At 41.7% G+C, this 13644-nt stretch overlaps 1 protein-coding gene across 1 annotated transcript in view; it reads left to right on the top strand.

Annotated features, from left to right (window-relative positions):
• Positions 1–13644, top strand: part of snd1 (staphylococcal nuclease and tudor domain containing 1) — a 736770-nt gene that overhangs the window by 492025 nt on the left and 231101 nt on the right. The window contains exon 17 of the mRNA XM_055653291.1: positions 12403–12591. Within this exon, the coding sequence (XP_055509266.1) occupies positions 12403–12591 (189 nt within the window). The remainder of the gene's footprint in view (positions 1–12402; positions 12592–13644) is intronic.

Below are 13644 nucleotides of genomic sequence, written 5' to 3'. Positions count from 1 at the left end.
AAGTTTGGTGAATGGGCAAACGTGTGGAGAAATGTGAGGTGTTACATTTTGGTGGGAAGAATGAGGATAGATTGTAGAATAAAGAATACTGTTCCAAAGTGGGTATAGGAGCAGAGTGACTTGGAAACATGCCCAGATCATTGAACATGGCAGGGCAGGTTGAGAAAGCAGTTATTGAGCCAGACACAGTTTTGGGCTTACCATTTGAGGCATACAGATTAAACTCAGGAACGTCCTGCTGGGCCATTCTAAAACACTGATCCTGCCTCAATTTGAGTATCGTGTTCAATTCTGGTTGCCACATTATTTGAAAGATGTGAGAGTGTTGGAGGTCGTCAAGGGAAAATCTACGAGTGTGGTTCCTTGGATAGCAACTACAGACACAACATCAATTAGAGAAGCTCGGACTCTCTCGTGAAGAGAAGGCAGAGGAAAGATTTGACTATGATTGGAATGATTTTCCAACTAACCCATAAAATGTTAGATTAGCAGCATTTTCATCGGCTGGTTTTGGTGGTAGAATACATGGCTAGTTTGGAGCTGCCTCCAGCATATGAGCAATTGAGCTTTCCACCACAGAATTGCAGTTTTGTTCCTGGGCAATTTCTTTTCCCCCTATTTGCTTCCAAAGATAGTGAATGTTCTTACCAGTAACCAGATAAGCAGATCTTTACATCAAGTCCATGCTATTTAGTTTCACTCCATATCATGCGTGCAGTGTATTTGGTGCACAACACCTTCTTCTTCCTCGTGTCCGTCCCTCTACTATATCATGTCTTTCCGGTCGGTCAGTGATGGTCGGTGTTTGCAGAATTGGTTACTTCAGTCAGTCACTGTGGTGCAGTTTCTGTCGTCAGCATTGCCCGGGTTGCGCCACGTGGAGGCTTCTGCTTGCATCCCGGCGATCAACATTATTTTACAACTCATAATTTATCCCAGTAAGCCCTGTTCAACGGTTAGTTGTGAAAGTCCTGCTCTCTGTTTTATCATTCCATGGCAAAGATTATCATCTCATCCTGAGCTTTTCTTCTGGGGTGTCATAATGTGCATTCTAAAGCAGAAGTCACAGTGCCCTCCATAATGTTTGGGACAAAGACCCATCATTTATTTATTTGCCACTGTACTCCCCAATTTGTGATTTGTAATAGAAAAAAATCACATGAAGTCGGGTCCCAGCCGCGCGCCACCACAGCTCTTCCCATTCCGAAGACGGCCAGCTCCGCGATGTCAGATCCGCAGGCTCCACGACTGGAGGCCTCAGACTGGTTCCGACCGGTGTTAGGCCCAACGATGTTAGGCCCAACGACATTGGAGACCCGACAGGGAAAAATTCGGGTCCGCGTACAGGGAAGAGACTAATGGTTTCCCCCAGCCCCACCCCCCACATATACACAGCTAAAGAAAAATAATAAAAACTAGAGTCAAGACATACATTTAACACACATTGGATTATTGTACTTCTAATAAAAAATGTAATCCAAAAAAAAGGACATATGACACATTCAACAAGACAAGACAAAAATTTTAAAAAAAACAGATGGACTGTAGTCAAGCCGCTGCGTTAGGTGCCGCCACACCACCTCATCTGTGAAACACGGTGGTGGGGGTGTTATGGCCTGGGAATATATGGCTGCTGAAGGTACTCGCTCACTTACCTTCATTGATGATACAACTGCTGATGGTAGTAGCATAATGAATCTGAAGTGTATAGACACATCGTATCTGCTCAAGTTCAAACAAATGCCGCAAAACTCATTGGCCGGCAGTTCATTCTAGAGCAAGACAATGATCCCAAACATACTGCGAAAGCAACAAAGGAGTTTTTCAAAGCTAAAAAATGGTCACTTCTTGAGTGGCCAAGTCAATCACCCGATCTGAACCCAATTGAGCATGCCTTTTATAGGCTGAAGAGAAAACTGAAGGGGACTAGCCCCCAAAACAAGGATAAGCTAAAGATGGCTGCAATACAGGGCTGGCAGAGCATCACCAGAGAAGACACCCAGCACCAGGTGATGTCCAAGAATCGCAGCCTTCAAGCAGTCATTGCATGCAAAGGATATGCAACAAAATACTAGACATGATTACTTTCATTTACATGACATTGCTGTGTCCCAAACATTATGGTGCCCTGACATGGGGAGACTATGTATAAACAAAATGTATAAATATGGCCTTTATTAAAACCTGACAATGTGCACTTTAACCACGTGATTTTTTTTCTGTTACAAGTCTCAAATTGTGGAGAACCGAGGCAAATAAATAAATGATGGGTCTTTGTCCCAAACATTATGTCGGGCACTGTATGCAGAGAGTAATCTTGAGATTCTCATTTGTATTACGTCATAATTCCAAGTCACATTCTTGACCAAACCAGTTTCCTGACTGAGTCGAGGGGATGTGGGTGCACTGCAGAAGCCCAGGATGTGCTAAGCAGCAAGGAACAACATCTTTTTTAGCCAGTTTGATTTATCCCATTATCTACGGCTCCTTTAATCCTTCTTTTCTTCATTTGTGCCATTGTCACCCACTTTTGCCTGGTACCACAAAGGTGTTGTCTCTCAAGACTCAGTTCCACTACTTAAAGGAAGTTTAAAGGAATGAACGTAGAATGAAAATGAAATTCAGCACCGCAGTCCTTTTCTTTAGGAGGGTAGATGACGGAATAGTAAAAAGTTATAATTAAACGCAATTAGGATAATAGGTTCATTAAGGCACATCCGCAGATTCTATGAAACTGTGTGTTGAGTTGCCTCTCCTGAATAGCATCAGATAGTCTCAAACTTCTAGGATTCATGATTGTTATCAATATGATCCATCGTCCCGAGAGTATATAGGAAGGCTTTATTCTATATCGCCTGGAGTATTCCCATTTGTTTTGTCCACTACTTGTTGCCTGCACTGAGCTTGAACTATAAAAGAAGTGACAACATGTACACAGTCTTATAATTTCTCAACATTGTTTCAATAATGCCCCCAGCAAGTTATATAGTACTAACTTAAAAAAGTGCTGACTTTGCATGTCTTTATTTCATTTCCATTGTTTTCTACCCTACTTGCAATCAAAGTATTAGCTCGCAAAGAGAGCCTTGGGATCTGCATGCATGCCTTGTTTAAGAGAAGTATTTTCGCACAAAAAGCAAAATCGAAGCGTTCAGAGACTTGCAATGAGAGCATTTTGTACAATTATTTAATTTCCTGCAATGATATCCCAAAGCTGCCTTGTCATCTCTTTGCATTCATAACTTACCGTTTCTTCTCTTTGTGTTGTTTGCTTTGCTTTGTTCCTTTTTTCAATCCATTATCTCTGTATTAAATCCTGCATCGCTTGATAAAAACAACTTGCATTTTATATGGGTATTTTCATGGGCCCAGATGTCCAAAATGATTATCTTCATGTGAACTGCATTTGAAGTGTAATCATTGTTATAACTTGTGTTTGCCAGTGTTTTCTGCCTTTAGAGTCGTACAGCATGGAAGCAGACCCCTTCAACCTGCTTCATCCATTCGACCAAGATGCCCCATCTAAGCTAGTCCTATTTGCCCGCATTTGGCCCATATCCCTATAAACCTTTCCCATCCATGTACCTGTCCAAGTTTTTAAAATGCTATTATAGGACCTGTCACAACTATATCCTCTGGCATCTCATTCAAATACCCACCTCAGGTTTGCATTAAATCTTACCTCTCCCACCTCTGTCCTCTTGTTTCTGAGTCCCCCTATCTGGAATAAAAGACTCCGTGCAGTCACGCTATCCATTCCACTCCTGATTTTATACTCCTCTAGTCAAGAAGACATATGTTACAATAGACCAATAACATTTTTACTTGCAGCAGCACAATGGATTTGTAACCAATAGATAATATAATAAATAAACAAAAAAAAGTTCAATAAATGAAAAAAATATATAGTACAGGTGCACAACCTTTTATCCGGTGTTCCGGAAACCGAAAAACTCAGAAAACCGGCCATTTTTTCCAGGATGTAGTCTGCGCACCAAAGCTCGCGTTTGGTGCCAAACATGACCCAAAACGACCCACGGTCAACCCAGGTCTGTACTACTGTAGCGGCTGCCTCCTCCCCGGAGACCGGGGAGACACTTAAACATCTGTAAATCATTGCTTAAATGTTAGTTTGGAGGACTTTTATGTGAAGGAAGGGGGGGGGGGTTGAAGGGGTAAACTTTAATTCTTAGTCCCCTACCTGGTCGGAGAGGCGGGGAGCGGTCAATGCCTTACCGGGTCGCCGTGCAGTAAGCTCCGCAGCTCTGTGGCCGCCAACTCCCAGCTGGAGCTGCGGCCGCCGCCGGTTGTAGCTCCGACCCCGGCAACTCTACCCCTGACTGCGAGGCGCTCCAAATCCAGCGCCGCCCGCCCGCCGTCCCAGCTCCGCGAACGTTGGGAGAAGGCGGCCTCAGCGCCCTGGAGCTTACCGCACAGCGACCCGGTAAGGCATTGCCCGCTTCCCACTGGTATCCCAGCGCTGCTGGGGCTGCGGGCGGCGCTGGATTTGGAGCGCCTCGCAGCCAGGGGTCGAGTTGCCGGGGTCGGAGCTCCAACCGGCGCCGCCCGCAGCCGGACGGAGCCCCCAGCTCCGCGATGTTGGGAGTCGCCGACCAGGTAGGGGACTAAGAATTAAAGTTTACCCCTTCACCCACCCACCCCATAAAATCCCTCCAAACTAACTGACTAACATTTATGCAATGATTTACAATGATTCCCCGGTCTCCGGGGAGGAGGCAGTTGCTCCAGACTTTTCAAGCCGCCCGCGCTACCTACCTAATCTACGCTAAAAATCTTCCATTCGGAAATCCGAAAATGTCCGAAATCCGACAAGTGTCTGGTCCCAAGGCTTTCGGATAAAAGGTTGTGCACCTGTACTAAAAGCAAAGCCTGAAGTCCATAGTGCAACCAAGGTTCATCGTTCATAGTTTAGTTGGAGTTGCGATTCCTCCTAACAGATAAACCAGACCAATTCTTAACGAGTTGGTCTCCATTTATCGACTTCTTGGAAGCATATGGTGCAACAAAATCGTAAAAACCAATTGTTTCAGGACTGGGTGAAGGATGGTCAATAATATAGATACGTATCTCCTACTTTCTACTCTTTCTCTCTTTTTTTCCTCGCTTTCTTTCCTCCCTTTTCCTTTTCACACACCATACATCACACGTTTTTCTATTTTTTGATTACCTATTCTCTCTTACTCTCTTTTATTATTTAAAAAAAATGAAGCTGTACAAAAAATGTAACATGCCAATATATATTAGGCACCTTGAAAGGTGCCACATTACTGTTCTTACCTCTAATAAATGTAAATTTAAAAAAAATGTATAGTTTAGTTGGAGTTCGTAGTATCAATAGCTTAATGGTTATTAGTAAGAAGCCGCTTGCAAACTTGAAGTTTACTGTATTCAGACCCTTATACCTTCTTCCCACTGACTCAGTCGGCAGTCACTCAGTCGGCAGATTTGCACAGTATGCAGACCGTTTATATTTGTGCGTGCTTAGACACCAAGCTTTGAACGCAAGCTTGTTCTCTGAAACATTTCAGAGGATAGACTTTAGACTCAATATCCACAAGACCTGCTCTTCCTACACAACTCTGCCCTTCAACAATAAAGTTCACAGTGAGACCCTGGAAAACATGGATCTTCTCATGTCTAAGGAGGCACCTCTCACCAAAGGCAGCCTTCGACAGCAGAATTCACGATCACAGTGTCTGTGCAGTACTTCGCAGATTGATCTAGGACAAAATTAGTCACTGAGCAACACTGATCCCTGATCTCCTGGATGCTTCTGAGACTTGGAAATTCAACAGTAGGCACATTAAGATTCCCGAACAATACCACCAAAGCTGTCGCTACAAAGTCCTCCAAACTCACTGGAAGGATGTGAACTGCCATCAGTGACCTCCTTCAGTATTGACGTTCTAGTTGTGTTCATTTAGCTCCATTGAGCATGCCAATGCCAGGCAGAGGAAAGGATTGAAGGATGCTCTCAAGCCCTCCTCAGGGAGAAACATGCAACACTTCTCCTACTCCTGAGTCATGGCTCCTCAGAATGGAGAAGGAGATTTCCATCAGTGGCACAGCGGTATAGCTGCTGCCTTACCGCACCAGAGATCTGGGTTTGATCCTGCATAGGGGTGCTGTCTGTATGCAGTTTGTACATTCTCCCTGTGATCGCATGGGTTTTTCCCAGCTGATCCAGTTTCCTTCAACATTCCAAAGACAGGCAGGTTTGTAGGTTAATTGACTTCCTTTAATTGTCCCTCGTGTGTAGGATAGAACTGGTGTATCGTTGGTCCGCAGGGCTGACGGGCCTGTTTCCATGCTGCATCTCTAAATTCATCTACACTGAACTAATTTTGGGACTGTATTGCATGGGGACTGTGTAGAGGCCCTGCGTAAGTGCAGGAAGGAATGCATTTGCATTCTATCCATCACCTGAGAATCCACAAAACTGGCGTAAAAGAATATCATCCTTGAGTCTAAGGAGTCATTGTTCCATTTGCTCGATCATCTTGTCAGTTTGAGTAGAAAGATGATATAAGAGGAAGTAATGCAGCGGATTGTTTTAGGCGGTGGAGATTAATGTAAGGAAATAATGTCGCAGCCTTCAATATATAAGAAGTTAGGGGAGGAGGCTGTCATTATTTCGGTGAAGGGGATAATGTCGGAAGTGTGTGTAGACCGGATGTAATAATCAACTGTAATGGTTGAAGAGATGAAAGATTAGCTGTGGGGAGAGATGAGAATAACTGAGTTTTTCTAGGGGACATGTAATAAAGGTGTTCAAACTCACTAAGGGCTTAATAATGTAAATAAAGGAGAATGCTTCCAGCAGCAGAAAGACTGGCGACGAGAGGACAAAGATTTAAAATAATTATCAACTGAAGCAGAGGTACCATGAGAGAAAAAAATAATTGGTGTGAGTTTTAGAATGGTGGAAGCTTATTAGGTGATGCTTTTTTTTAAAGGGATTATGATAGTTAGTGGGGAAAAGATTGCAGTGTTGTGATGAAAGAGCTATGGTAATGGGGGCATAGAGAGATGGAATACAGTATAACTGTTTTAAAGGTACTGCCATAAACACATTTGTACTATGTAATTTTATTGTTCCATAAGGCATATTACTGTGGTGCTTCTTGATAAAAAAAAATGCAGACTTTCAGGTGGCAGATTAAAAATGGTTCCAGAAATTGATGTGCAAATCCTGCCTGAGGTAGGGTAGTCTTGCCTAGGTCATCTCTTTGAAATACAATCTAATTAGACCCATTCCCATCCTATTTAATCATAGCAAAATTTATTTTGGGTTATTTATTTAGATCCCTTAAAATGTTCTTTAATCTGTTTTTACCAACCTTTATAATTTGCAATCCAGACGATTGCCATGTGGCCACATTTTACTCATGTCTTCTTCTTTGTGTTAGTTTCCTTAAATCTGTACACACCAGGTACTGACCCTACCATGAGGATACATTTCATTCAATTTATTTCAACCTCCTTCATTTTGAGCTCATCTACTGCACCTTTTCTTATTTTCCTCTGTTCTAAGGATAACTAATCCAGGTTTTCTATAGACAATAGACAATAGGTGCAGGATTTGGCCATTCAGTCCTGCGAGCCAACACCTCCATTCAATGTGATCAGGGCTGATCATCCACAATCAGTACCCCGTTCCTGGCTTCTCCCCATATCCCTTGACTCCGTAATCTTTAAGAGCTCTATCTAACTCTCTCTTGAAAGCATCCAGAGAACCGGCCTCCACTACCCTCTGAGGCAGAGAATTCCACACTCACAACTCTCTGTGTGAAAAAGTATTTCCTCATCTCCGTTCTAAATGGCTTACCCCTTATTCTTCAACTGTGGCCCCTGGTTCTGGACTCCCCCAACATCAGGAACATGTTTCCTGCCTCTCGCGGTCCAAAACCTTAATAATCCTATATGTTTTGTTGCTTAATCAGACTGAAGTCCCTTATCTTCGGTGCCACTAAATAAATCTTTTCTCCAGTTTAGTTTAGTTTTAGTTTATAAATACAGCGCAGAAACAGGCCCACGGAGTCCGCACCGACTAGCAATCCCCACACATTCACACTATAATACACACACTAGGGACAATTTGCATACACCAAGCCAAATAACCTACATACCTGTGCGTCTTTGGAGTGTGGGAGGAAACCGAAGATCTCAGAGAAAACCCACGGGGAAAACGTACAAACTCCGTATAAACAGCACCCATAGTCAGGATCGAACCGGGTCTCTGGTGCTGCAAGCGCTGTGAGGCAACAACTATACCGCTGCGCCACCGTGACGAGAGCAAGAATTGTATCAATACCCTTACCAGCAGCAACACAATGCAATTAGCTAATGCAATAAATGCTGGCCAATGTTACCCACATCCCGTAAATAACATTTAAAAAAAAGCAAAATGGAAACACTGGAAGTCATTTGCTTCAACTGTACCATTGATGAACTAACGCAAAGCAGACTGTTAACTGCACAAGATTTATCAAATTTATCAATTTTCAAATGATCCAAACAATAGATTAACATTTCCATAAGTGTATTGATTTATAACTTCTACTGAATGGGGCGGCACGGTGTATATCTATAAACTTGTTGTTTGTTGCTTGGTGCTGGGAGAGCAATGAGGATCTGCACAATGTGATCTTTCCCAGGCAATTTTGCAGCATAGAATACTGATAAATTGCAGTGTATTTGCGCCTAGTTTGAAAAAATAAATTACTGTTTCGTTTGAAATTAAATCCAGACGTTAGCTGTAGTTGAGCTGCTGTTTTGCTCTCAGGCTAACAAGATTGCATGAAAAGTTGCATGCAAGATTTGTGAAAAGATTTTTTATGGATTATTTACCATAATGGAAGAATGAATAGAAGCAAACACGCATGGTCCTTTGATGCACAGAGAGCTTGTCAAGGCCAAAATAATGAGGAATACTACAAAAGATCTAATATTGCCAGATCCCTCCCCCCCCCCCCTCCCATTCCATAACTCTGATAACCCAGACTTTTTAAGCTTCTGTTAGCAAATGTTCAACATGAGAAATCAACCATTTAATTTAGATTATTATTTAAGATGAAGATGCTTTTGATATAGTCTGATGAATATTTGATCACATGTATTGATTGTTTGGCTAATGTACCATTGTCGAAGAATGCAATAATTGTGTTGTGGCTCAGGTAATCACAGAGCCATTATTTAAAGAGATCAGTTAGATTTCTCTATGACCATCCCTGTCTGCATGGTGAATTCAGAAAGAGGATTGTTAGAATTCAATGTGCTGCGCAGTGGAGCTTATTATTTCTATTTTTTTGCATTTCAGTGAAAATACCTTTTAAGTGGAATATATAATGATATTTTCCGTTCAGCGAAGAAAATGTTAAAAAAACTATTTATGTTTTCATTTGTTTTTAATTAAAGAAAAAAGGAATTGTTAACCTAAGTGTGCTGTGGTGAAATACATGCTCTCTATTTTGCATGTTTTTAAAGCCGAATGCAGTTTAAAGTCTGATATGGGAGGAAACAATAGCATATTTGTTTTTTTACTTTTTTCGGTTTTATCTTCCTCTGATTTTCCCCCATCTCATAGAAACATAGAATCATAGAAATTAGGTGCACGAGTAGGCCATTCGGCCCTTCGAGCCTGCACCGCCATTCAATATGATCATGGCTGATCATCCAACTCAGTATCCCGTACCTGCTTCTCTCCATACCCCCTGATCCCTTTAGCCACAAGGGCCACATCTAACTCCCTCATAAATATAGCCAATGAACTGGCCTCAACTACCCTCTGTGGCAGAGAGTTCCAGAGATTCACCACTCTCTGTGTGAAAAAAGTTCTTCTCATCTCAGTTTTAAAGGATTTCCCCCTTATCCTTAAGCTGTGACCCTTGTCCTGGACTTCCCTAACATCGGGAACAATCTTCCTGCATTTAGCCTGTCCAAACCCCTTATGAATTTTGTAAGTTTCTATAAGATCCCCTCTCAATCTCCTAAATTCTAGAGAGTATAAACCAAGTCTATCCTGTCTTTCTTCATAAGACAGTCCTGACATCCCAGGAATCAGTCTGGTGAACCGTCTCTGCACTCCCTCTATGGCAATAATGTCCTTCCTCAGATTTGGCGACCAAAACTGTACGCAATACTCCAGGTGTGGTCTCACCAAGACCCTGTACAACTGCAGTAGAACCTCCCTGCTCCTATACTCAAATCCTTTTGCAATGAAAGCTCATCTTCTGTATTCGGTCTTTGAACCTCTAAATTATGTGTCCTCTTGATATGTCTGCATTTTAACTATTTGTTCTTTCTGCCACATACCTTCTCCCTCACTGTGGTGCTTGCCTTCCTTCATTCACTCTCTTTGCTTGACACCTTTCTCCTTCTCCCTCCCCCCAGCCCTTTCTCTCCTTTATCCAAGTAAAGTCTTTATGTCTGATCCATTAGAGCTTCAGGATACAGGTGGCACTGCGTTATGGCAGTTCGGGCAATGGAAATTCTCCCTTACAGAATTGACCGATTACTATTCAGAAAGGATCCATACATTCCAGGAAGTGAAATGGTTACTAACCAGCCAATTTCTGTTTGTTAATTCAGTCGCCTTATGTAGTTGCACTCACTTACTTTCGCTTGTCATTTTCCTATCATTATTACAGAAACAAGTATATAGACATATATGTGTAGGAAGGAACTGCAGATGCCAAAGCCACAAAGATAGACAAAATGCTGGAGTAACTCAGCGGGACAGGCTGAGAAAAGGAATGGGTGACTGGGTTACGATTCGAAACGTCAAGCATTCCTTCTCTTCAGAGATGCTGCCTGTCCCGCTGAGCTACTCCAGCATTTTGTGTCTATATAGACATATATCTGTTTTAAAATCTATATTTGGACATGGATGATGCAATACATTAGAACACACTTCAGTTCTGGCTGAGGGAATGTATAAAATCAGTTCCTACTGCATTGCAATATCACTACAAACACTGTCTATAATTTACAACATTTATTATTTTTTTAACAAACTGAACAGGTATTTTTGTATACCCCATCACTTCGCTTTGAAAGTGTTAAATTGGATTAAATGCAATTAATTACATTTTGAAGTTCCTATTGTTTAGTAGGCAGTTACATCCCATCATAATTGGGCTCACAGGCACCAATAAATAATCAGTTTTGCAAGATAAACAGATCATAAAAGCTAGAGCCACAAAAAATGCAGATGATAGAATTTAGAGCAAAACACAGGAGGATCAGGCAGCATCTGTGGAATGAATGAATAGGCAACCTTCCAGGTCAGGAACCTCTTTCAGACTGATGGGATGGAGTCAAAAACCTGAAAAAGAAAGGTGGGGCAAACCGAGCAAATTGTAGGTGGATACGAGAAAGGGGGGAGGTTGATTGGTGGAGTAGATGTCAAAGGCTAGAAGTGAAAAGGAGACAAAAAGGTGTGGAATAGTGGATGAAAAGGAGGAGTAAGATGTAAAGGTACACAAAAATGCTGGAGAAACTCAACGGGTGCAGCAGCATCTATGGAGAGAAGGAAATAGGCAACGTTTCGGGCAGAAACCCTCTGTGCAGGAAATGGACAGCAGATGTTTCAGGTCAGGACCCATCCTCAGACTGATGATGCATTGTGTGAAAGTTGGAGAAGAGAGGTGGGGGTGGAGCATAGCCAGGCAAGTGATAAAGTGAATACAAATGTAAAGTTGGATGGAGGGTTATGGTTGGAAGGGGACGGTGCCTTATCTCCCTTTTATTCTTGTATTCACTTTATCATTTGCCTGGCTTTGCTCCACCCCCACCTCTCTTCTCCAGCTTTCACACAATGCATCATCAGTCTGAGGATGGGTCCTGGCCTGAAACATCTGCTGTCCATTTCCTGCACAGATGCTGCTTGACCTGCTGAGTTCCTCTCACATTTTGTTTTTGGATCATAAAAGCTGCTTGATTGGCATGACAGCTAAACTGTTTGATCGCTGACAGTCATGAAAGCGAGATATTGGTGAACAGTCATCTTCACCACACACTTTGTGGCCTTGTCATTCTGATATATTTGGTGATTCCTGTCCCTTCTTTCATCTTCCTGTTAGCTGATCCCATCTTATATTTGATGTTCCTATTGACTTCAACATTCCATGGCCTTAATTTTATGTGCTGATTCCAGTCTTGCAGCAAAACACCAAATCTCTCATCCTCAAGACAGTTAATGATCAGCAAATGTCACTCGTATTCTAAATAAAAACATCTAACACCTTCCACAATTGGACATTTCTGTTATGTATTTTATACTTTATAGTTTGTTTTTTTCCTTGACCACGTTTGTCTTAATTCGTTTTTAATTGATCTGATGTTGGAATAGTTCACTAACATGTTCTCTTCCAATTTTAGGTGGAGGTAGAAGTGGAAAGCATGGACAAAGCTGGCAATTTCATCGGCTGGTTGCACATAGATGGGGTCAATATCTCTGTTGCCCTTGTGGAACACTCGCTGTCAAAGGTCCATTTTACTGCAGAGCGGAGTTCCTACTACAAAGCACTCATATCAGTTGAGGAGACAGCCAAGCTGAAACGGGAAAAGGTAGGACTTGAATGGGAGTACTATTTTTGTGAAGCAGCTTGGACGTTTCAAAAAAGTTGCGGGTGTGGGTATTTGTGATTTTCACGATGCCCATTGGTTCAGGAAAACAATACTGCGAATGCTGGCAACCTGCAATAATGCCGGAAAAAAATGGAAATACTACGGACTTCAGGTAGCATCTACGAAAAGATAAATGAATGTTTCCACCTTTCATCGATGCTGGCTGATCTGCTGAGTGTTGCCTGCATTTAAAATATATATTTTGCTGAATAAGGGTGTTTAATTTGGAAATTAATTATGTTGAAGCTGTCCCTTAATTGAAATACTCTGACCTTTTAAAAGCATGTAAGTTGTTGCATTTTGGTTGAATTAAAGAATGATGCCTTTGTGGAAGAAGGCTATTTAGGTTTGAACCCCTGCTGGCTCTCTGCAGTTTTGCATGTGATCACGCAATTATAAAAATTGATTTATTTTCATTTAAGAATTGAATTCTGAACAATATTACCATTCTTAAAGATCCCAAGGGGTCTAAATTCTGAATGTCAGGAAATAAATAAAACCTTTTTCTGGGCAAAACATTTCAGGAATATTTGCTAACTCTGGACAACAGAGACAGCTGTTCATACAGTTGACCTCTAAATATGTAAATGCTGAAGTCCTCAACAAGTTCACTTGTCCATTGCACTTTAAAGGACACCAAATGTTAACTTAATTCATATTCTTCTATAAACATTGTCAGGGAATTATTAAGATAAGGCTTATAGCTTAAATATATTTGGACAAGTTTTCTATTTTTCTTCCTTTTCTGTTCTGAGCGGGGAAAGTAAGAAAATAGGTATTCTTAGAAGACCTTCACTGTACAAAGTGTAGCACTCGGTAAATATAATGACATTTGAATAGGTTTGCATATCACAAGTTTTGATGAAGATGTGCAAACAACTTAATGCCGCCTTTAATCTTGAATCCTCAAAGAGCATTCTTTTCTGATGTAGGATTCAGTGATGTGTTTCAATAAATGTGTCAGCTGATGTTAAATAGATAGGCGGCTTATCT

This window comes from Leucoraja erinacea, chromosome 22 (genome assembly GCF_028641065.1).
Source record: "Leucoraja erinacea ecotype New England chromosome 22, Leri_hhj_1, whole genome shotgun sequence".
NCBI classification, from domain to species: Eukaryota; Metazoa; Chordata; class Chondrichthyes; order Rajiformes; family Rajidae; genus Leucoraja; species Leucoraja erinaceus.
Note: the sequence above shows the minus strand (reverse complement) of the source record. Positions and strands in the feature narration are given on the sequence as shown.